We start from the raw sequence: 25924 nt of genomic DNA, 5'->3' as shown, positions 1-25924 counted from the left end.
TGACTTCACACATCTTTGGTTTTCCAAAAATTCCCATTGTACACTCGTCAAACATCTATATCATTTCTTTTCAATGAAAATGAAATAAGAAAGATTGATGCAATAGTGTATGGTTTCTATTAATAGTATAAATCCCTTAAATAATTGATCAATTTTCCTTATTAAATATTTTTGACCAAGACTATAAAAGACAAAAATTTGGTGCAGCTTCAAATCTATCACGCTGAGAAAAGCCTTTGAAGCTTAACAGTCTTTCAAAGGAGTTTATATAAATTTATTTTTACCCTAAAAAAAGAGACTGTCACATTAAAAAGACTATCACAGTGTGTGTGTGGAAAGTAGAGCATTTAGAAAAGAATCAACCATCTAAAAAATAATTAACATCATTGTTCGAATATTTCTGTCTGATTTTCAAAGTTAAGGATAATTGGGCCAGAAAATGTAAACATTTTTCATGACTCTTAGTAGAGGATACAAAAATTTTTTTGGCTACATTAACTTACAATGCCACTAGCAATATATGAAAGTGCCAATTTTACTACTCTTTTGCCAACTTTAGATGGTACATCACTTTAATTTGCATTTTTATTAATACCAAGGCTGAAGATATTTCTACATGGTCATTTACTCAATTTACTTCTTATATGTTTCTTTCCTTTGCCAGTTTATTTACTGGGACATTAAAGGTTTTCTTATAATCTGTGTTACTTATTTATATGCTGATTATTTTATTTGTTATAATTCATTAATTTAACAAAGGGAATCGCTCTTTGTCTATCCTAAGTATTTTCGCCGTGCAGACGCTGCGCTAGAGGGGCGTGCACAGAAGAGACGAGCGCGTGGCAGCCTCAGGGCCTCAGCGCGGACGCACCTGCTGCTCGTATCTCTGCTTGACGTCGTCCAGCTGCCACAGGAACTCCTTGGACTGCTTCTCACGGAGAGACTTGGACCGAGTCAGGTCTGCTTCCACCTTTTCCATCTGCAAAGTTTAAAAATCAAATATCAAACTTTTAAGTGACAAATGGCATTGCATATTTTTGTCAATTGCACATTCATTAAAATGATGGTTTTTCAACACCTCACCGATCGTAATGCTGAATTTAAAGATTATAAAATGGTGACAGATGTGTCCACTTATCTTGATAGGTTTTAATAGTTTCAAATCAGGGAACTTATTGGTATACAGTAGACTAAACTCTACTGTGACAATAATATTGTGCTAGAAATACAAATTTGAACATCCAAATAGTTACTCAACAAGGTTTTATTAAGGCCTTGCTGTGTGCTGAATGGGAGAAAATATTTGCAAACCATCTATCTGAAAAGGGACTTGCATCTAGAATACATAAAGAAATCTTACAACTCAATAATAAATGGGCAATTAAACCCAATTTTATATTGGGCAGAGGGATTGGAAGACATGGCTCCAAAGAAGATACACCGATGGGCAACGGGCACATGAGAAAATGCTCAGCACCGCTGTCACTGGGCGATTTCCAATTAAAACAGCAAGCTGCACGTCATGCCCACTAGGATGGCTATAATCAAAAAGCCAGATGATAACAAGGGCTGGTGAAGATGCAGAGAAATCAGATCCCCACAAGCGCTGGTGGGGAGATAAAATGATGCAACCACTTTGGCAGACAATTTCACGGTTCCTCAAAAGATTAACCATAGAGATGATACAGTGAACCCACATGGATTCCATATGAACCAGGAATTCCACTCCTGGGTGAGAAATGAAAAACATAATCCATACTAAAAACTTGTATTCCAATGTTCATAATATAACTGCCAAAAAGGAGGAAACAACGCAAATGTCCATCAGTTGATGAATGGACAAAATGCGGCACAGTCATACAGTGAGACATTTGGATGAAGTACTAACACACATTTCAACATGGATGAATCTCGAAAACAGTATTCAAAGTGAAAGAGAACAGGCAGAAAAGGCCGTGTATTGTACTGTCCCACTTGTGTTAAATTCTCAGAAGAGTCAAATCCACAGAAACAGAAGGAGGACTAGTGACTGCCTGGGGTGGCTGGGGGCTGGGGTGGGGTTCTTTCTGGAGTGATGAGAGTTGCATGACTCTGTGAATATATTAAAAAATATTGAACCACACACATGGGTCGGCAGCTTCCAGATTCAGCGCTGAGAGTTCTAAGATGACCAACACAGGCCCTCAGTCCCGTGACCAGATTTGCTGAGGAATGTCTAAAGCAGGCACAGTGGCGCCCACGCTGTTTTCTAGCTCAGGACGTGGGTTTCAAGGCGCTCTCTCTCCAGTGAGCGCTCTTCGCATCAGCCCTCTACCCAGAGGCCTGTGACTTGGTCCTCGTGAGCCATCCCTGCACTCTGGCCCCCCTGGCTCTTCCCAAACAGCTGCGGCTACTCAGGAGACAACTTTGCTGCTCTCTGTTGGAAAACCCTCCGTGTTTCTCTCACCCAGCCATCCCTCTCCGAGGCTGACGAGAGCCTCCCCTCCTGGCGGAGGGGTCTGCTCTCTGATCCACAACTGACGGAAACACCTTCCCCTTCATTTTCCCAGCACACGTGCTTTTCCCTAGAGTGCAGGAGTGTTCAAATTGCGAGCCTTGTTTACTCATCTACACAGTGAGCTCCTAAACAAAAGAAACCATGACTTACAATTCTGTTGTATCTTAGTTATTAATTAATTGCCATGGTGTGCAGAATAAATGCATATTAAATTCTCAAGGATGAATGGAGGGCAGACAAAAGCCAAACAGAAAGGAGGCAAGAAAGGTAAATCAAGGAGAGAAGACCTGATTTATTTGGTGCTTTTAAGACAAATCTTCATATGAAGTTGATTTTTGGTGATTATTCTACTTTAGCACAGATTGAATATTACAAATAACAATAATTATTAAAATATTTTAAATGTAATTAAGAGCTTTGTATATGCAACATTCATAAAAATAGGATATCTTCCTTCAAAAATAATTATCTTCTATAATCAAAATAGAAAACAATTTAAAGCACATGAAATGCCTCTTCTACCTAAACATTAAGAAAAATTCAGTGTTATAAGTGTTATTTTATACTGACCGAAAATGCAAGACCCCACTCCATTCTCCTTCCACAATTTAACCAAAATAAATAAACAAGTCTTGTAAAACACTTGAAGTTTGTGTAGAAACACAAGGTTCTCAGTTGCCATAGATACAAAAGATTCTGCTTAATCACACATCATTCCATATTCCATTTAACTTCAAGTGTAAGGAAAAAAGAACAACCCACTCCTTCACTGGGTAACTGGCTCCCAAGAAAGCTGAGTGTAGAACTTGGTGATCAAATCAGGAGCAGAAAAGGGCTTGGGTGTGTTTCTGTGCATGTCTGACATTCACGGGTGATGAAGAGAGGTCTACGCTGGTGCTGGTGTCCTAAGCGTTACTTGAGCGCCATGAAAGAAAACACCAGAGCGTCCGGAGCTTAAACAACATCAGCACTCTGTGTTTTCCTCGGGTCACAAAACATTCAGAAACAGGCCGCGGCCGCGGCGTCGGCGGTTCAAAGATGTCAGGGCTCAGGTCTCTGCAATTCAGCTTCCTGTGATGGCCCCAGAGTGGTTTCTGCAGCTCGGAACCCCAGCCCCAAAGGGTGGGGCGAGGGGACAGGGGTTAAGGGTCCATAGTAGCTGCTGAAAACCCTCTGAAGGGGCTTTCCTGCAAGTTCCTGTCAGGAGCAAGTTAAGAACGCTGTTTCCATCTCATTTACTGTGTTAGAAGTTCTCTGCATTAGAAGCCACACTCCATCTGCAAGGTGAGAGGCTGCCGATTTAGAACTGTGTCTAATGTTGCCCTAAATAAACTCAGGGCTCTACTGTATTAGGAAGAGACTAGGAATGGACACTGGACCAGGATCTAGCGTTTCTGTCAAATGTGGCTGTAGAAAGTCTCTGTTCTTTCTCTAGTCAAGTTCTCTTGCGTTGTTAGGTTCTGAGTCATCTGACGTATATAATTTAGCAGACAATTATACAATTCTACAGACATACACAATTTTGCTGTATTTAAAACATATTTAAATAAACTATAAGAAATTGTCCTTCGAATATTTTCAGATATGTATAGATATAGATAGAAGGACAGACAGACAGATAGGCAGATAAGACAGATACAAATGGCAGCAAGACAGATAAACAATTATCTGTGCTTGACTAAAGATTCCGTAGAAACTAACATCCTTGACAGAAAAGCAATGGATGCATGTCTGGTACCTCTCCCCTTCTTATCTATTTTAGGAGTTCTTTATCAATCCTGGATGTGGATGCTTTGTTCAGGACCTCATTACCACAGCAGTGTTTACTGACCTGGCCCTTCTTTGCCTGCTGTACAGCAATACTTACTTTGACATGAATCAGGGTGATCATAATGTGTGTGAGTCTAGTTTTGGTCTCTTTCCTCTAAAACACTGGTCATCTTTGTACCAAAACCACACTGTATTTATGACTATAGCTTAATATTAGTCTCAGTATTCGGGAGTATTTCTAAGTTCTGGTAGCATAAGGTTTCCATGGCTGCCCTGAGCCATCTGTATTTCCACGTAGATTTATCAGCTTGCCAGTTTCTCTTATTGCCCCCCCACTCCCCCCTCCACCACCCCCCGGCAAAAAGCACGACTAACGTTTTGATTTTTAGGATTGTGTTGATTCTATAGATTAATCTGGGGAGAACTGACATTTCTACGGGTTTTCCCGATGGCTCAGCCAGTAAAGAACCCTCCTGCAACGCAGGAGACACAGGTGAGACAGGTTCAATCCTTGGGTCGGGAAGTTCCCCCGCAGGAGGAAATGGCAACTCACTCCAGTATTCTTGCCTGGGAAATCCCATGGACAGAGGAACCCAGTGGGCTACTGTCTGTGGGGTCGCAAATAATCGGACAGGCACTGAGCGACTCAGCATGCATGCACGGTGCAGTTAGAAGGGACTAAACCAAGGCAGAGTCAACAGGAATGGAGTAAAGAACATGGACAAATATTTTAGGACATCTTTATAACACCGAGTCTCCAAATCCATACACAACATACATCTCCCAATTCGTCCAGGTCTTCCTTGGTAGTAAGTAAAGTTTCACTTACTACTCTATTAAGCATTTAAGGATGAGACTTAAGGTTTCTTTTAACTATTTGTTTGATTTCTTTGTTTAATTTTGTTTTTCAAAGCCAAACGTTTATCCCTAGACTTTGAATGTTGACATTTGGAATTAACACAATAGGCTCTGTTAGAATACTTATACTTTGAGAAGTTTACCTCTGCTACCTCATCTCATATGAAGACACAATTTTTCAAATGTTGACAGCGGAGACAGATTTGCCCATTATCTTCAAAACGTAACTGAGAAAAAATGCTTCTATTTGTATCGGATATTCTGTTCCCTTAAAGCTGGTCTAAAAAGACCTTATTTAATTACATGAGCCAGCATGGCCCTTAAAGGACAGGAGGATGAGCGGTCCGTATGTCGAGTCTTCTCTCTCTCAGTCTGTCTGTTATCATCTACATTTTTAAAAGCACCGATATATTCAGATGACATTCCTCCTTCCTTGTAACTTGAGAATTTTTTCATGAAGTCAACAGCAACTATGAGATGATGAACTAAACTCAAAATCTTTTAGACTGTAAGAAGCTGCTAACCAGTTTCAAATGTACCAGCACCCAGAAGCGACCTCACTAGTCAAAGGCAGGGTTTCCGAACTGGATTTTCACAGCAAACTGTGGGTTTTCCAAGTATAAAGCTAATACCATGTAGCTGATGGCTACAAAGACAAAGGAACAGAATTTAAAGCCAGATATTTAGCAGCAAATGCCACTTAATGAGAATGTATTTTCAAGAGGAGAAAAATTAACTAGAAAAGTCAAGTGGTTGAGTGGAAGCCCCAGGAGGAAGTGGTGAGCTGACATTCATTCAGTCGGTTACAAGATGAAAACGTTTCACCTTAGAATTGCTGCTAATACTTCAAAAGACATAGCTGTCTTTTTCAGTCATTTATTTGTTTCACAGAGAATAGGTAAATATAGAACCCTATTTCTTTAAAAAAATACAATTATATACACATATACAGGAATAATTCTAACAGTAATACATTTTCACAATTAAAATATGTATATTTTGCACAACTAATTGCTGACAGCTAACATATATAATGGATTTCACCACTGGAGTAAAAATTAGGTTATTTAAGCAGGTCTTAAACGAGATAAAAAGTTCTTCAAAGTGAAAGAAACAGTGAGAAGCAACTTTTTTAAAAAGTTAAAGTCTGTTCCATTTTCTCTCATGGGCCTCATTTTTCAAACAGCAATTCACTTTCAACAACAAACTCAAAGCTTTTTTTAATTCAAATTCCCGTTGTCTTCTATGTGCAGCAGTTTCCAAGTGGAAAAAGATGCCCTGAGCTCTCCTGGCTTTTACACAAAAGACTTCAGCAAGAAAAGAGCAGTTCAAAACAACAACAGAAGAGGGAATACAGACTGAGGGCAGGTCCACCAGCAGCGTGCATTCTCCAAATAATGCATCTGCTGCTTGACTTTCTTTGAGAACTTGAGCCACATCAGATCCACACTTTTAACCAACTGACAATCTGAAATGGAGGGTATCTAATTTACCATGTTTTGACATATATATTGTATTTACTGCCTGTTAAAATTTGCTCTGTGACAACTGTCCAGTTTGCTAATGAGCCTGGCTATAAGGATTCCTTTACAAGTGGGGCTGCTCCATATTATTACACTCACACCAAAGGTGCTTTCTGTGTTTCAGGAACTCAGCTGCACTTGGCAAAACTGTCACTGAAACCACAGAACTTTCTTCCAACAGAAAACAAACAGAGCACGGCTCGCTCGTCAGCTGTTGTCACTGTCACGTCTCACCGACTCTGAACCCAGAACCACCGGACAGATCAGTGAGGACTGCCAGCAAAGACAGGACCAGGTGAGGGTGTGTGGGGGAAGGGGACCCCAGCCGCACGCACTACAGAGGACCCTCCGTCAGATCAGGTAACGCAGCCGCAGAGATGCGATATCTACAAGGTAGGAACACGCGGACTCTTGAGGTCCAGAAATGGGAGAATCAAATAGAGGGACAGAGAACTGGAAAAGGAAGAAAGCAGACAGGACACGACTCTGGTGCAGGGCAGAGCAGTGGGACGTGAGGGTGGCCAGCCGCAGGGCGGTTCCAGCATCCACTGCACAGACGACGCCATCTCTCAGCCCTGCCGGCCTCGTTTTACTGCAGCCTCACCTGGTGGCTGCGCAGGGTTCTTCTTCTTTTTTAAATTTCCTTCTAGTTGTTTGTTTGCTCCAGTTAACTTGGAAACAGTAACTAGGGGGTTAGCATCTGGATCCTCAAGATGGTTTGATTTTAAAGGGGCCAGTTCTTGCAGAGGAAAGAGGAAGATGGATTTCTAATTTAATGGTTCCGAGATCACATTCTCTCCAAGGCTTTTTTTTTTTAACATTCTCTCCAACTTTTTTTGACATCAGTTCAGTTCAGTTGCTCAGTCGTGTCCGACTCTTTGTGACCCCATGGACTGCAGCACACCAGGCTTCCCTGTCCATCACCAACTCCTGGAGCTTGCTCAAACTCATGTCCATCGAGTTGGTGATGCCATCCAACCATCTCATCCTCTGGCGTCCCCTTCTCCTCCTGCCTTCAATTCTTTCCAGCATCAGGATCTTTTCCAATGAGTCATTTCTTCACATCAGGTGACCAAAGTATTGGAGTTTCAGCTTCAGCATCAGTCCCTCCAATGAATATTCAGGACTGGTTTCCTTTAGGATTGACTGCTTGAATCTCCTTGCAGTCCAAGGGACTCTCAAGAGTCTTCTCCAACACCACAGTTCAAAAGCATCAATTCTTCGGCACTCAGCTTTCTTTATAGTCCAACTATATATTTTTTTGACATACAGTTTCTAATTTTTTTACCCTTGATAAGTAACATCACAATAAACAACCTTGAACACACATCCTGCACACCTTGGAGTCTTGAAAAATAGAATCCTAGAGGTAGAACAGGAAAATGATTCTTCCTCATCCACACTGCTTGACCCTACTACTGCCTGAACCACAGTGTTGGTTACAATGTTCCTGCCTGGAGAATCTGCCGACAGAGGAGCCTGGCTGGCTGCAGTTCACTGGGACACAACTGGGCACACACCATACACAGCACAAGGGAAGCCATCTGGTCCTGGGCTTTTCCTTGGGAAAAGATTTTTAATTGCTAATTAAATAGCCTCATCTATCATAGGACAATTTGGACTTTCTATCTCTTCTTTAGACAGTTTTAGTGATTTGCATCTTCCTAGGAATTTGTCCATCTCACCTAAGTTTTTGTTGTTTGTTGGCACCAAGTTTTTAAAATATCACCTTATAATTATTTCATTTCTATAAGATCAATAGTGGTGTCCTTCCCTCTTGCGTCCCTAGCTTTGGTAATTTGTTTCTCCTCAGGTTTTGTATTTTACCCTCAGCCGTTAAGCTAAATTTGTCAATTTTGTTCAATCTTTTCAAAGAACCAACTTTCGGCTTCATTGACTTTCTCTATTTTAATGTTTTCTACTTCTTTGCTTTCCATAAATATATATATATATACACGCTACACATATATGTAAATATCTATGATGTCCTTTATTCTGCTTCCCTGAGCAGAAGCCTGCTTTCCCTGTTCTGGTTTCTTAAGACAAAAACTAGGTTACTGATTTGAGAATGTTCCTCTTGGAGACAGATGTTACAAGCTTTCCTCTAAGTACTGTATTAGCTGCATTCTGTAAACATTGATATGCCATATTTTCATTTTAATTCAATTCAAAATAATTTCTAAAGTAATATCTCCTTTTCTCCATGAGTTACTCATAAGTCTCTTATTTAATTTCCAAACATGTGGTATTTTCCCAGATTTCTTATTATTGTTTGTTTCTGATTTATTATCATTGGGGTCAAGGAACACATTTTGTATGATTTTAAGATCTTCTGAGACCTTTTAAGATTTATTGAGAACTGTTTCATGGCCAAGCATATGGTCTACCCCAGAGAATGTTCCGTGAGTGCCTGGAGTTACTCGGTGGAGGGGTTTAAATCACCACCAAGTCTAGATGTGCTCCTGAGTGGCCCAGCACAGCAAAGGATGAGACCTGACTACTGGACCTGGAGCCCACCCACAGAAGAGGAGACTCCTGCTCTGAAACAAATCAGGTTGGTACTCTGCCAAAACAAAAGAGCTGACATTATCTGGGGCATTCTAGCATCACTTAGAGGCACACGGCACACGGCACACGGCATGAACCCTTCTATTCACAGCTTCTCCCCATCGGCGGGACTTTTGAGATGCGTCCTTTGCTGCAGGTATCAGCAGTTCATGCCTTTTATTCCCAAGTCACACTCCATCGCACACACTGCATCTTGACCGTCCTTTCAACTTTTGAGGACTATTCGGGTTGTTCAAGTTTTGGGATTTTGTGAATAAAGTTGCTGACAACTTTTCTGTACAAGTCTTTGTCTGGATATGACTTTGATTCTCCTGGTTAAACACACAGGAAGGGAATGGCTGACAGATGGTTGTGTATGTTGAACGTTTTTGCATTGGCAGTGTGAAAGTACCACATCGGACCACACCTTTACCTTTACCAATGTTTGGCACCCTCAGCTAATCTTTACAATTTTAACCTTTTCCAACAGCACGCAGTGGCATCTTGCTTGGTTTTAGTACGCATTTCCTTGACAAATGATAATACTGAACATCTCTTTATGTGCTTACTAGTCTTCTCTGAGGTGTCCAAATATTCTGCCTATTTTAACTGGGTTGTTTGTCTTCTTATTGTGTTGTAAGATTTCTTTTACATTTTAGATATGAGTTCTTGGAAATATTTGTGAATCCTTTATTTTCCCATTCTCTGGCTTGCCTTAACTTCCTCTTGTTGTTTTTAATGGTGTCTTTCAAAAAACTAAAGTTTTTGGTGAATGTAGCAATTTTAATTGAAATTTAATTTCTGGTTTTACTAATAACCATTGTGGTAAAAATATGTGCTGTCGAGCTTCAGAAATTTATTGGTTTACTGAGTTCTATAACTGCTCCATTGGAGCAAGAATTTAATATGTCATATTTAAAGAGTGGGAAGTAGAAATATGGCAGTTTTAGAAACTGTTATTTAGATCTCCTATTTGTTTAGGTTTTGCCCCCCTGAGCAGTCAAGTATGGAGAAAACTTTATTAAAGCGCCCATGACTATGAAAATTTTTTAATGTATTCCTTATACCTTTTCATAAGGACTCTTGGCTTTCTCAAGCAAAAATATACTCCTTTGTCCAGTTTATTGACTTGTGTTGATGTTAATTTATATCACAGTATTACATTTTCTTTTATTCTGAATACAAGTGATAAAATATGTTCTCTCTATATAACTTTTGAGTAACTTTTAGTTGTGTCTTTTATAAATAGCATATACTCATTTAAGTCAGCTAATCAATACCTTTTTTATTAGAAAACATTAACCTGTTGCTATCACTACAGTTATACACTCGGTCTTATTTTGGGCATTTTGTTCTGTTTCTACCTCTATTCCTTTGGCAATATCTCAAGTTTTGCTTTTATCCTCTCAAGATTTTTATGAGAATGTAACATCTCGTTAATTTTGTTAATGCCTGTTTTCTGCCTCTAAAGAGTGTTTTAACCTCCATCCCTCATCTCACGAATCCTTTGAGTCTCATCTTCTCACGGCGGAGTGTTGGCCACTGTGCTCCCCCCATCCCGATCCACGCTTCGTGAACTTGACTGATGTGACCTGAGGATTCAGATGATCTGTTGGTATCACATTTGTATTTTCTATACTAGACACCTTCTGCGGCAAGATCAGCATTCTATCTCACTAGAGGCGCGACGGCCCGCGGATCCGCTTTTACTCTGTTGGGCCCACTGTCCTCAGCTCGTCCTTTGCTACGATGGTTTCCCCGCGTGCTGGGTGTCTCCTGCTGCATCTCTGAACTGATGTAATTTTTTTCCAGAGAAGAAACAATCACTATACATTATGTGAACTCTTACTAATAAAATGTTTTTCTGTTGATTTTGGAAGTGAGAAGCTCCTTGGTTATGCATAAAATCGGGTCACAGCCTTTCTCCTTCAAAACTCCATTATTTCTCTGATTTCTTCTCCAGTTTCATTCTGCCTAGAAACTTATTAGATTTCCATTTTATTCTTGAGGTTCAGTACTTTTCCAAAAGGTATCTAGCTTTAATTGCATTAATTTTACTTGATGTATGTGCCTCTTTCATACAGATCATGTATTCTCATTAAAGGTACTACTTCTCTGAGGTTTTTTTTTTCCCCTTGAATTCTACAGTAGACTGTTTTCAAAAGTGTGGTTTTATTCTGTGACTGCTGGATACAAACGTCTTTTTCTTGTTCTACAAAATGTTTTCACAAGTCCCATACTGTTTGCTTGTTTTTCTCCTGACCCATTATTGGGCAGTTTGTTAATATTGCATCACCAACCCCCAAAGGTGTATTTATTGAGCCAAAGGTGCCTGCCATGGTTTCAGCTTTTATCGGAAAGTTGTACTGTCAGCCTTGGCACTTTCAAAAGCTCCTTTTTTAGCCTTCTTCAGGGTATACTCAAAACTTCTTGCCAGGGGCCCCCTCCTTCAATATTCTCTGTATTCCTTTAAATGTTAAGCTGATCAAAGAGTTCCCTACGAGTTCCACTGCACATCTGAGCAGATATGCCTCCTACGGGACTGGCCTCTGATCACAGCAGGGAGCTGGGAAGAGATGCACGTCCAGGAGCGGGGACCGAACGGCCCTCCTTCCAGCCACAAACTCTACCAGCACTCTGGCTTTCGCCCAAGGCAGCGAGTGGGGGTCTCAAACCTTGCTCTCAGGACCCAGGTCCACACAATCCAAATCAAGGAAATAATAAGGAAGCACAGTTCCAGTTTTGTAAACCCCACAGGCTCTGCCCATGGCCTTCCACAGGGACGTTCCTACCACCTGTGTGTGCTCGGGCCTCCTGAGGAAGAAAACTGCAGCTGAAAATGAAATCACAAACAAGTATTGTAACACTCTTAATAATTAAGAAAACCTGAAAATCAACTAAATGCTCTCGAATAGGGGAACTGATAAATAAAATATGGTATATTCATATGATAAAACACATACAATGTTAAAAGCATTGCACTAAATCAACAGATAGGCCACAGCTATATAAAATTGAGTGTAAAAGTGCGAACAAGACTGAGACATGAAATCTGTGGTCTTTAACTTTTCAAAAATGGAAGTATAGAAATTATACATGTACGTATATATGTAAGATACATGCATGTGACACTTACAGACATTACATGTGCATATGAAAGTACAAATACACTGAAATGATACACACTACATTAATTATAAATTATACTATGAGCTCTCCTGAAAAAACCAGAAGAGAGGAGAAAGAATAATGTGATTAGGCTTGAAATGCAACATAAAATGAACCTACATCTGCAACATTTCATTTAAATAAACGGTGTTGACAATTGTTGATTCTTCATGATGGGTACCTAGGTGTCTGTTTCCTTTATTCTTCTATAAATTTTTTAATTTTTTCTCAAAACTATACAACATACCACTTACATAAGAACCGGAGACAGCCTCTGTCCTCCTGAAACACCACTAGAAAATAATTTGCTGTAACTGACCAATGCAACACTATCCATGGCACGTGAACAGACTCAGATGAGGGTAACTTGAGGCCCTGCTCTGGAGAAAATGACCAGTCATGGGATTTTACCTGTAAGCTGACCTGTGTCCCAAAGCCTGGCACAGTCTGGCCACGACCGCGTCTGTGGACAGGACTTTGAATGGTTTCTGGCACTGGTTTCAAGAGGAATCGGGGCACTGACGGGGGAAGGAGGACCCCCAGCCCCATTCCACCGCGCTCTGTCCACTCCCCACCACCAGGCGCAGCTGAGCGGAGTCCCTCCTGCGGCCCAGGAAGGCCGCGCTGTGGGGAGGGCAGCAGGGGTCCCGCCGGCTGAGCCCTCCTCTGGGGCTCTTGTCTCGGCCAAGAGGAGCTGTTGTTCTTCTGGGGCTCTGCGGGTGGTGGGTGTCCATCTCGCCCCTCACCTGAAGCCCCGACCCACGGTGGGCTAACTCTGGCAGAGCCTTCGGAGCTGGAAAACACGCTGCTTCCCACGGGAGACCCGCATGTCTCCGCCCCAGAGGCGGCCTCTCACCTGCTCCTTCATCTCCGCGTAGACCTTCTCCGAGTTCAGCTCCACCTGCCGCTTGAACTCCTCCAGCGCGGCGTCCGCCTGCTGGGCCTGCAGCCTCTGGCCCTCGCTCACCCGGGTCAGCTGCTCCTCCTTCTCCCTGGGAAGGCCACACGGGCCGCAGAGTTAACACATCAATGAAAGAACCGGGTTTGGTCAAAGAACAAGATTTAACCCTCTCTAAAGTACAGACCGGATTTCTATCTGAAGTATCCAAATTCTACAAAACCTCTCTTCAAAAGATGACAGTAACACGATTTGCCTCAGGAAAGAAGGATATAAGCACATAACGTGTGTTCTGATAAGGACACACTGGCCTCCAACAACTTCCTAGAACAAGACTGTTCGTCACCATGGACGTCCATCACCCGATGGACAGAGCCGTGAGGAGCAGTGTTCAGCCTCAAAAAGGAATGAAGCTCTGATGCACCTGCAACGTAGATAAATCCTGAAAAACGTTACAGGAGCCAGACTCAAGGCCACAAGTTCACATATCATATGATTCTATCTGTGAGAAACATCCAGAGCAGACAAACCCACAGAGACAGAGAAAGCAGGTCAGGGTCACCACGGGCCGGGGGGTGGGGGGGGCAGTGACTGCTCGCTCACAGGGGGTGGGGGTGACAAGCATGCTAGACTTAGATTGTAGTGATGGCCGCACATCTTTGTGGATATACTGAAATCTGCTAAACTGTACACTTTGAAAGGAGGAATTTTATAGTATGTGATTAATATCTCGATTAAAAAAGCACGAGGTACCACAGGAACACCGCTACCACGCACGTCCGGCAGAAGCTGACCTGCAGGGTGACGCAGCGGCGGAGCGCCGGGCCGGCCTGATACAACCTCCTGCCCGCAGGGGACTCGCCTAAAAGAACAGTAACCATCCCGTTTCTTTGTATGTTGAACTAAAATGAAATAGTCAAGAGGGTTCATCGTCAAGAGGGTCCACCAACAGAAGAGGAATCTCTGCGTGCTGACAGAACAAAGAGAAAGACTTCACGGTATAAACACGTGAATGCTAATCTTGGCCACTGCTGAGCTCTGACTGGGCGTCGGGCGCTGTGTGACCGATTTCAACGTGTCTTCTCTCCTTCATTCTCATGGCCAGCTTGTGTAACGCCATTTCCAGACCCCTGACTTTGCAGAACAGGAAACGGGCTGAGAGACGGTCCCCGAGGCCCCGCGTCACTGACGGGCCGGCGCCCCCTGTGGAGCCCCGCCCTGGCTGCTCCCGTGGTGTTGCCTCTTCCTACGCTCAGAACATGTCCCCAAAGTGAGACAAGTGCCTCATGAAGGGACCCCTACTGGGTACCACGGCCTGGAAGCAGGGGGCCGCTGTGGTGCGCAGCTGTCATGAGTGCTGGGTGGACTTTGCTCTGGCTGGTGGGCCCGGCCGACTGGGAGCGGTCGGTCGCCCAGAGGCTCCATTCAGAGGCCTGTGAGGTGGGTGCTGAGGCAGAGGCTGTAGCTGACGACGAGGGTCCCTGCAAGGTCACGAGGTCAGGACACACAGGAGCTACTCCTCTGCCACGCGCCCCTGGACTGGTTCATCCCATGATCGCCACACTTGGGGACCATTCCACAGTTAGGACTACACGTTTCCAAAGGGCCACATCTGCATGCTCAGTCTGTTTCACGATAGAGAAGAAAGCACAGTGGGAAATATTTGAAAACTTTTGTTTGTTGTTGTTCAGTTGCTAAGTCCTGTCCAACTCTTTCCGACCCCGTGAACTGTAGCACACCAGGCTCCCCTGTCCTTCACCATCTCCTGGAGATTGCTCAAACTCATGTCCATTGAGTCCGTGATGCCATCCAACCATCTCATCCTCTATCGCCCCCTTCTCCTCCTGCCTTCAATCTTTCCCAGCATCAGGGTCTTTTCCAATAAGTCAGCTCTTTGCATCAGGTGGCCAAAGTATTGGAACTTCAGCATCAGTCCTTCCAATGAATATTCAGGACTGATTTCCCTTAGGATTGACTGGTTGGATCTCCTTGCAGTCCAAGAACTCTCAAGAGTCTTCTCCAACACCACAATTCGAAAGCATCAATTCCTTGGCACTCAGCCTTCTATATGGTCCAACTCTCACATCCATACATGACTACTGGAAAAAACATAGTTTTGACTGTATGGACTTTGTCGGCAAAGTGAAATCTTTGCTTTTTAATATGCTGTCTAGGTTTGTTAAGCTATTCTTCCAAGGAGCAAGCGTCTTTTAATTTTGTGGCTGCAGTCACCATCCATATTGATTTTGGCGCCCAAGAAAATGAAATATGACGCTATTTCCACATTTTCCCCACCTATTTGCCATGAAGTGATGGGACTGGATGCCATGATCTTAGTTTTCTGAATGTTGCGTTTTAGGCCAGCCTTTTCACTCTCCCCTTTCACCTTCATCAAGAGGCTCTTTAGTTAGACTTCCTTGGTGGTTCAGATGGTAAAGCGTCTGCCTACAATGCAGGAGTCCCGGGTTCAATCCCTGGGTAGGGAAGATCCCCTGGAGAAGGAAATGGCAACCCGCTTCAGTACTCTTGCCTGGAAAATTCCATGGATGGAGAAGCCTGGTGGGCTACATTCCATGGGGTCGAAAAGAGTCAGACACAACTGAGCAACTTCACTTTCACTTTGAAAACTTAAAAAATTTATAAACCATATAATTTAAAATTATGTACCATTAATTAGCCAGGAGAAAATTCTAACACATTTTATAAAAAATATGACATATGGCTGAAATATCAACTTTTTTTGTAAATGCTGAAAGTCAGTTTTACATTTTTTGTCTAATAACTCACCTGAGCCACTGTTACTATAAATATTTTCAATTTAATAGGACAAATATTTTCTCTATTTTACCTCATTCTTAACTACCAAATTTAGTTCATTTACTTTATAATTGACTACAAAAATCAAAGTCCAAAGTTTTATTCATGATCAGTTATATACTGAGACCATAATAAAAATGCTATTTGTTAAACTATAACTTAATGCAATAAGGCACACTGCTTCTGATTCATCATTTCTAGCCTGACGTCTGATGGCTCTGATGGCAGTGCAGTAGTATGCTATCACCCTTCTATGGAGAGTCAGCAGAAACACACAAAACCCAGCCCCCGGCCAGATCCTGTGCATAATAATGAAGAAACACACGATGCCGTGCTGGAAACCAGATCAGAAGAAAAAAGTGAACACTCAGTGCCAGGACCCGTGACAGAACAACTTAGTAAAACGTTCTTCAATACTAAGCTTCATTGGAATCCTCGTGGACAGAATCACAGACATGGTAAGAAACTGAATCCTCCAAAAGACAGATGATGTTGAGGTTTTCAGGAATCAAAGAGGAACGTTATCCCGCATCCCATTTGCCATTTGAGAAAATACAATCCAGCACATTTACTGATATGTTATTTGTTACTGCTGTTGTTTAGTCACTAATCCATTTCTGACTCTTTTGTGAACCCATGGACTCCTCTGACCATGGGATTTCCCAGGCCAAAATACTGGAGTGGATTGCCATTTCCTCCTCCAAGGGATCTTCCTGACCTAGGGATTGAACCTGTGTTTTCTGAGCATCTCCTGCATTGGCAGGTGTTTTCTTCACCACTGAGCCACCAGGGAAGCCCTATATGTTCAGTTCAGTTGCTCAGTCATGTCTGACTCTTTGCAACCCCACGGACTGCAGCACTCCAGGCTTCTCTGTCCTTCAGCAACTCCTGGAGCTTGCTCAGACTCATGTCCATTGAGTTGGTGATGTCATCCAACCATCTCATCCTCTGTCGTCCCCTTCTCCTCCTGCCTTCAATCTTTCCCAGAATCAGGATCTTTTCCAACGAGTCGGCTCTTCGCATCAGGTGGCCAAAGTATTACAACTTTCAGCTTCAGCATCAGTCTTTTCAATGAATATTCAGGATTTATTTCCCTTAGGATTGACTGCTTGAATCTCCTTGCAGTCCAAGGGACTCTCAAGAGTCTTCTCCAACACCACAGTTCAAAAGCATCGATTCTTCAGTGCTCAGCTTTCTTTATAGTCCAATTCTCACATCCATACATGGCTACTGGAAAAACCATAGCCTTGACTAGACTGTTGTATAGTAACATATTAATAATAATAAATGCCTTTTCATATATTAAAAAAGTATTTACAGATAGCAAATATTGTTTTATATTAAAATACTGCTTTCTATTTAATATTAAATAGAAGACACAAGGAAATGAGTGAAGCTTCTCAATCCATTTTTAGCCCCAGCTCACCTACAAAGCTGATTTAAGTGTGAAAACACCGCAGAAGGCACCACTCAATAAGTCGCCATTTCTGCCCAGTTAAACCACGCGAACACACGGAGCTCCATTCATACTTTGAAATCTTCTGTCTTAACATAAAATATCTGTCTTATTTAAACAAAAAGATGATACTCATTTTGATGAGGTATCATTTTAATTTCCATCAAAGTAATGAAATAGAAGTGGAAATTTTCAGCACTTGAAAAAGAGATGAGTCTGCTCCTCAATAATATAAGGACAGTATTTCCTTTTACTATGATTCCAAATAATGTGCCCTGTAAGAAGCAAAAAAAAAGTGACTTTGAAGATTATTTTTTTGCATGGAACTAGCTGTGGAGCTGAGTGTAAATGCATCACTCATATGCCTTAAAGATGTGCCTCCGTGAAGATAAAAAGGTGGGAAGAAAATTTCCTTTTTAACTCTGATTTATTTATAAAATGCAGTAAATTTTCCTCATCTGAGTATATAAAGCATAAAGAAGAAAGAAGCTGCGTTCTTATACAACCACAAGCCAGTTCAGATTAAAGGATGTTCTGAAGACCATGATTGTTCCAAACAGGCAATAAAATGTAGGAGACTAATGGACTACAATTTACTATTTCTTGAGCTTTGAAAGCTAACATTTATATGTTCAGGCCAACTTTAATTTGCAAATCTTCCCTTTGCACATTTCTGCACCAGCACTTCTGATAAGGATAGCAGAGACCCAACGTACATCCACAGGCTCCACAGCACAGCAGACTTCTCTGCGCCACCCTGGCCTCTGCACGGAGGCCCCAAGGAAAGCAGAACAGAACAAAACACCCCCAACAGGCCTGGGCACCACAGAGGAGCCTCCACTCCCTCCCCAGCTAGGGTGAAAAACAAGACTGCAAGCAGCGATACCCTCTATACTCACGGCTGCAATGGGCACTTAAGCTGCTGATAGTGAGTCACTCAGAAACTATGACTTTCAAGGCACTCAAAATAATACCTTACACTAATCATGAGCAATAAATAGACTTCTTTTGCCTCTTCTCTGCGTGACTAAGGCCAATGGTCTCTGCTAAATTCTTGCTAAAAATGATAAATGCTGTGGACACATCTAAACATTTGACACCTTAAGGGTTAAGAACGAACACCAGTGAAATGGAAATTAACAGTGGTCTTAATATTGAAAAGATGACAATACTCCTCAAACTGATCTACAGATTCAATCCAACCCCTGTCATAATCCCAGATGATGTTTTGCTGAAATTAATAAGTTGATCCTAAAATTCATATGGAAATACAGGACTCAGAACAGGCAAAACAATTTTGAAAGAGAACAAAGTTGGAGGACTCGCATGTCTATATTTATAACAATCACTTTGCTGTACACCAGAAGCTAACACAACACACTTCAATAAAAAATAATATAAAATAACAAATAAGTAAATAAAAATAGGTGAAGAATCCTCATAGGTATTTCTCCAAAGAAGATGTATAATTAGCCAAAAAACGCATGAATGGATTCTCAATATCTCAAAAAAAAAAAAGAAACTGCAAATTAAAGTCACCATGAGAAGCCATTAAACCACTTCCAGGATGGCTGCACTCAAAAGACAGAGGGTAACAAGCGCGATTGTTTTGTTTTGTTTTCCATTTACCCTGCTAGGATTTTACTGAGCTTCTTCAATTAGCGTAACTTTGTCTTCCATGAAACTGGAAAATTTGGGGCCATGAGTTTTTCAAATATTTTTCTGTTTTATTACTCTCTTCCCTCTGCTTCTGTGACTCAAATGAAATATATTTTATACATCGGTATTATCCTGCAAGTGTCTGCAGTTTGTATTTTTTTCATACATTTTCTCATTGTCCTCAGATTGACTTATTTCTATTGACTTATCTTCATGTTCTTTTTGTAATCTTCATTCTGGTGTTATATTCAGGCTATGTTTTAAACCTCAAATGTTGTATTTTCCACTGTTTTCCTGTTGAAAGTTCTTAGCTTTTCATTCATTACTACCAATTTTTCTTGAAGTTCCTGTGCATAGCTACTTTAAATTGTGATCTGCTGATTCTAGTATCTAACTCATCCTGGGGTGGTCTCTGTTGGTTGCCTTTTCTGTTGAGAATGAAAAGGTCACGTTATGCTAATTGAAAGTAAGTAGGTCACACGTTATCTTGATTCCTTGTGTGTCGAGCCATTTTCGCGTCCATCTTTACGAGTGACGCAGAGTGGACAGTCTGGGTTCTGTTCTTTCCTCTGAATAGGACTCAATGATCATTTTCATTATTTGTTTGTAGCAGGCAGTTCACTTGGCTGAATTCACACTACAAACCTCGTCTCCCCGGTAAGGAGCAGCAGCTCATCTGTAAATCCACCCTGCTGGCCTGACTTGGGCTTTGGGCGTCTTGAGGGTCAGGCAGAAATATGGACCAAGACTATGTGAAGGAAGCGGGCTCCCTGGCTTCTTGGCGGCTCCATCTTACTTTGCCAGTGGCCACAACTGCCCATTCTTTCATCCAGCTCTTCAAGCACCAAGGTGACAAGTATGCACCTGAGTTCTAGCTGCCCCGCGTGGCATCAAGGCTGGCACTGCTGTAAGAACGGGAAGCCCATCTTTCCTTCTTCCAGGTGTGTCCTGCCTCCCGTGTCTCCTTCTGCATAGTCACCCTCGGGGTCTGAATGTTATGTCTGAACAGGGAGCTGTACTTTATGTCTGAACAGAGTTTACACCTGTGGGGGGATCAGTTTTACAGGAGCTTACCTGGCCATCCCTTCTTGGTTGTTTTGACTGACTGGCAGATTACTAGTCATTCTTTAGGGACTCAGCTGTTAACTCTTCAGATAGAATTGCTAGCTGCTTCTTACTTTCATCCCTGCTAGCACTGCTTATATACTGCTACTATAGCATCTCATATAAACTCTTAGCTCCCCAGGTGGTGCGGTGGGAAAGAATGCACTGGCCAATGCAGGAGGTGCAGGAGGATAGGGTTCAATCCGTGGACTGGAAGATCCCCTGCGGGAGGCATGGCAACCCATTCCAGTATTCTTGCCTGGAGTAGGTACAGAGAAGCCTGGTGGGCTACAGTCCTTGGGGTCACAAGAGATGGACACTCACACCTCAGCAAATAAAAAAATGACTGAAATTTTTATGGTGAAATAAGAAAACTTTGAGAAAATGACCCTAAAGACTAGGACAGCTTCAGTGTACAGTGAAGAAAAATCCCTGTAAAGTCTTTCAACTTTCACTTTAAACTTCAAATAAATCCCAAATCTAATGTTGCCTCCTTTCATGTTTCCCATGTATAAGGAAGTACTGATTAAAAGTTCCACATATAAATTATACATAATAAATGCAAAGTTACATACGTGCCCATCAATTCATCCTATTTTACAGGCAGTAATATATCAGTAAATAACAAGGAAACATATGTTCCTCCTATGAAATGACAAAGTCTAAACATTGTGAAGGAGGTGCAGGACCACTTCTTGTTACTATGGAAAGGAAAAAGGCAGTGTGAAGTCATTCAGGCAGAATGATAAGTAAACCAAAGCCAGATCAAAGGAAGAAAGAAGAAAGGCTGAAATGTGAGGCTGAAATATTTATTTCCTTCAAAACACCATCCATGCCTTGTCCCTGGGCAATTCAATATTTCAAAGTAGCTGGAAAATATTCTCACTTACATTCATCACTGTGCACAAGCAGATGAAATTTTAAGCAGGCAAATTTCTCTTTATTTACCAAATATAAACATACCATTTATCACTGAGAGAAAATTTTCTGCTTATCATAAATGATTTCTAAATTATGTGAAATGTATTTCAAAGTTGTAGTAGATATTTTCTAGTACTTTACTGAACGATGTTGCTGCAGACTGTAACATTTTATTGTGTGACCATAATTCTTAATGGTTTTGCAAATGATGAAAGAGTGAACACTGAGTGATCTCTGCACTCATCACGGTTTAGAGCAGTTCAGACACTATTTCATTTCATTACGTAACGACAAAATATTATTTTTCACAAAAGAAAGCAATTAAATTTAGAAGAGTTAAGTGATTTACCCAAGTTTATATACTAAATGGCAAAATGAGAAGTTAAAACAGCCCATCTGACTTCAAAGTCAAAGTTGTTCTATTACTTTAAATCTGTGTGTGTGTGTATTTATATATATACATCACACATATATTTAACTAAATCACTGTTTAATATTAATTAACTAGGCCCTTACTATAATTTATCCTTATATAACATTAATATTTGTATAACAAATAACTTTCACAACATTTGAAAGCTAAAATGTTCATCAAGCATTTACTTAACACTATATGCCAAGATGTGAGCTTGGTGCTAGAAATAGAAAAATAATCAAGACACTGTCCCTGCTTCCAAAATGGGAAGAAAGACACTGTATATTGTTGTCAGTGTGATAAACCTGCACCAAGATATGAATGCAACACTGTGAACAAAGACCGGAGGAATTCACTGTACTTAGAGTAAAACAGTAAAGCTTTATGAAGGGCACATCATTTTGGTAAGATCATCGCTAAGAATGTTTAAGAGGTATTATATGTGTGTGTGTGTGTGTGTGTGTGTGTGTGTGTATACACATGTTGTTGTTGCTTAGTTGCTAAGTTGTGTCTGACTCTTTGTGACCCCGTGGGCTGTAGCCCGTCAGGCCCCTCTGTCCATGGGGACTCTCCAGGCAACCGGACTAGGTTGCCATTTCCTCCTCCAGGGCATCTTCCCAACCCAGGGAACAAACTTGTGTCTCCTGCACTGACAGGCTGATTCTTTACACACATATTATATGTTGACTGTATGCATATAAATTGTACGTGTATTTGTAAAATACGTATTTGCATTTGATATTTATAAATTATCTTTTCCTCCTTACCATAATACTTTCCATGAAAAAAGTAAATCTCCATCAGATTTTTCTTTCAAGAGGAAGATGACAGGTAGGGGCAAACAATTTCTAAAGATAGGATTAAAGTCTTCTTTGAGATAAAATAACATGTACAACTATTTTTACTGATTATAAAACACTCTGTTGATAGGTGCATAAAAGTATGTTGCCTGGGTCTGTGCTAGTTTTAAGATACCCACCTATTTATGACCGTTCCCCCCCACACACTGAGCTTCTCCGAGGACCCCAGTGCCCATCTTCCACGTGTGTGGTCAGCGCCGTCATCTGCTCACCCGCCACCACGTGGTGTCCACTCGCTCATGTCCCACCGATGTGTTAACGCCCCTGCTGTGCAGGCTCCTGGGCTACGGGAGCTTCCAGTCTAGCAGGGGGAAGACTGTGAATTAATACACTGCTATTGGTGAGCATTCAATGAAATGAACAAAGGAGAAATACAGGATATTAAGGGTTTGTATAAACAGGGGGAAATAAACCTCACCTAGGAATTAGGATATAAGAAAGTGATGTCAAGTCAACTGAAGGATGAGAAGGACTGGAGAATACAGAAAAAGGACACCAGAAAAAAGGACAAGTGGAGAAGCTGTGAAAGAGAAAGAAAGATCGCTGCTAATTCCTGGAAGAGAACAGGAGTCAAGAAGACGGAGAACAGAGAGAGGGGTTTGTGATGATGCTGAGAACCACGTCCACGCGCCGGATTCCAGAGAGAGCTTCCATAGCTTTACAGAAAGACTACAACGTTTGAAAAATATAACGGATGAGACTACAGGCAGATTATACACTGCTAAAGAGAAGACGAGAGAACACGGAAACTAACCAAGACAAAGCACAGAAAGGAAAACAGGATTATAAAAAGGAAGGAAAGCATCAACGACCTAATACACACGCACTAGAGTCTCTAACGGGGAGCACCAGAGAGGCGGGACGGGAAGACGTGTGAAGAACAATGGCCGCAACCCTTCCAAGTTTAGCTAAAGTTAAAAACGTACAGACCCAACATGACCTCACCGACACTTAGGGAACATTCCACCCAACCACAGCAGAAAGCATGCGACTTTCAAGAGTAGAATACTCAGCAAAAGTGGACGATATTTGGGAACATAAAACAATTCTCAAACATTTTAAAAGGATTCAAGTCATGCAATGCATACTCTCTGATCACAACGGAATTAAATTTAAAACCTATATAAGAAAGATTTCTATGAAACCCCCAAATAGTTGAAAACTAAATAACATTCTTCTAGCAAACGTATGAGTCAAAAAAAGAAATAAAATGAGACGTTAGAAAATATTTTGAACTTAATGAAAATGAACACAGAACATATCAAAATTAAAAAGATGCTTCTAAGGACTGATGCTGAAGCTGAAGTTCCAATACTCAGGCCACCTGATGTGAAGAGCTGACTCACTGGAAAAGACCCTGATGCTGGGAAAGATTGAGGGCAGGAGGGGAAGGGGATGCCAGTTAATGAGATGGTCGGATGGCATCAGCAACTCAATGGACATGAGTTTGAGCAAGCTCCAGGAGATGGTGAAGGACAGGGAAGCCTGGTGGGCTGCAGTCCACAGGGCTGCAGAGAGTCGGACACGACTAAGCGACTGAAAAATCAACAAAAACTTGAGGGAAGTTTTATACAATTAAATTCCTATATAGAAAAATTTTAAACATACAGATTTCAAATCAATGGCATCAGCTTTCACCTTAATGAATTAGAAAAAGACTACTAAATTAAACATAAACAAGTGGGAGGAAGAAAAAAATAATCAGAACAGAATTCAATAAAATAGGAACAGAAAACATTAGACAAAAATCAGTGTAACCAAAATCTGGCTCTCTGAGAAGATTAATAAAATTGATAAAACTGTAGCCAGACTATCTGGAACAAGAAACAATACAAATTAACAATATTATGAATGAAAGGTTATGAATGAAGATCGTATTAAAAGGTAAAGTAGGCAATTTTATGAAATAAAGAGAAAAAATTTCAATTCATACTTTCCAGCATACACAAAATTAAAAACTATAAAACTTTCAAAAGAAATAGGAGAAAACCTTTGTGTCTTGAGGTACAGAAAGGTTTCTTAGCTATGACACTAAAAGCACAATCCATAAAAGAACAAATAAATAAACTGAATTTCATTAAAATTAAAAACACCTGTTCTTTGGAAGAAACTATTAAAAGAATGAAAGAAAAGCCTCACAGTATTCGCGAACCATCCATCTGTCAAAGGACTTGTACCCAATATGAACAAAAGATTCTCAAAACTGAATAACAAGAAAATAATCAATCCAGTTAAAAAAATAGGTTAAAGATTTGAACAGACACCAATCTACACAACAAAAAAGACATGAAAAGTTTTTTCAATATTAGTCTCTAGGGAAATGCAAATTGAAAACCATAATGACTTACTTGTACATACCTGTTGGAATTGTGAAAATAAAAACAATGATTATATTGTGTTTTGACAAGAATCTGGAAGACCTAAAGGTCTTATACATGCCAGTGGGTGTGAAATAGCACAACCACTTTGGAGAACAGTATGGCAGTTTCTCAAAGGGGTGAACATACACCTCCCACACAATCCAGGCATGTGAGTTATAGGTTTTTATCCAAGGGAACAAAATGCAGATGTCTATGCAAAGACCTGGACACTGATGTTCATAGAGGCTTTACCTGTAATGGCCCCAAGAGTGAAAACAGTGTAAATGTCCATCAGCAGATACACAGATCAACAAATTGCGGTATATCAATATAATGGAATATTACTCAAAAGCATAAAAGAAAGAACTGTTGATATACAGTACAACAGGGACAGGCCTCATCACCATTAAGTCAAGGGAAAGAAGTAGGATCAAAAAGTATACAAACAATATGCTTCCATTTACTTAAAATTCTAGAAATTAAAATATAGTGACAGTGACAGAAAGGAGACTCATGGTTCCAGCCCGTGGAGAGGCAGAAGGGTGGGCAGGAGAGGTTACACAGGGCGAGAGGAAGCTTGCGCGGGGGGGAATTCTGTGCTCACACAGACACCTTTCTGTGTTGGCAGTTTCACAAGTGAACACATATGTCAAAACATGAATCTGTACACTACATAAAATTACTTTCAATTATAACTCAATAAGACTGTTAAAACAGCCCTTAAGTATATGAAAATACGTTTACTCTCACTTAGAGAAAGCAAATTAGGACAATATTGAGAAACTGCTTATCACCTAGCAGAACTTTAAAAAATTTAAAATAGAACAACACATTCTACTTGGAAGGCCGTAAGTCACAAGTCATTCTAATACGTAGCCAGTAGAAGTTCAATGAGTGCAAACTTCATGGAGGGGAATTTGGCAACACACAACAAAACCACAGATATGTTTGTCTTTTCACCCAGCATTCTCATTTCTAACGTTATCCTGAATATAAATTTCAAAGAATAAAAAAATACATATCTACTCGGTTATGCTTTTCAGCATCATTCATCATTGCGGGTACGGGATA

General features: G+C 41.0%; 1 protein-coding gene, 1 long non-coding RNA gene and 1 other non-coding gene across 14 annotated transcripts in view; 2 read left to right on the top strand and 1 right to left on the bottom strand.

Annotated features, from left to right (window-relative positions):
• The window catches only part of CEP112 (centrosomal protein 112), a 307677-nt gene that overhangs the window by 162334 nt on the left and 119419 nt on the right, over window positions 1-25924 (bottom strand). For all 12 annotated transcript variants that reach the window (XM_081580786.1, XM_081580780.1, XM_081580784.1 and 9 more), the window contains 2 exons: window positions 13220-13355; window positions 872-979 (listed from right to left, as the gene is read on the bottom strand). In XM_081580786.1, the coding sequence (XP_081436912.1) occupies window positions 872-979; window positions 13220-13355 (244 nt within the window). The remainder of the gene's footprint in view (window positions 1-871; window positions 980-13219; window positions 13356-25924) is intronic.
• On the top strand, window positions 3204-11006 carry LOC145542280 (uncharacterized). The gene is made up of 4 exons (XR_014079740.1): window positions 3204-3781; window positions 6830-6943; window positions 9041-9202; window positions 10838-11006. It is a non-coding gene; the product is annotated as an uncharacterized LOC145542280 (long non-coding RNA).
• On the top strand, window positions 15676-15747 carry TRNAC-ACA (transfer RNA cysteine (anticodon ACA)). Its single transcript has one exon. It is a non-coding gene; the product is annotated as a tRNA-Cys (tRNA).

The sequence above is a fragment of the Giraffa tippelskirchi genome, chromosome 3 (genome assembly GCF_054371585.1).
Source record: "Giraffa tippelskirchi isolate mGirTip1 chromosome 3, T2T-mGirTip1v1.2.pri, whole genome shotgun sequence".
NCBI classification, from domain to species: Eukaryota; Metazoa; Chordata; class Mammalia; order Artiodactyla; family Giraffidae; genus Giraffa; species Giraffa tippelskirchi.
This window is presented reverse-complemented; position numbering and strand designations above follow the sequence as displayed.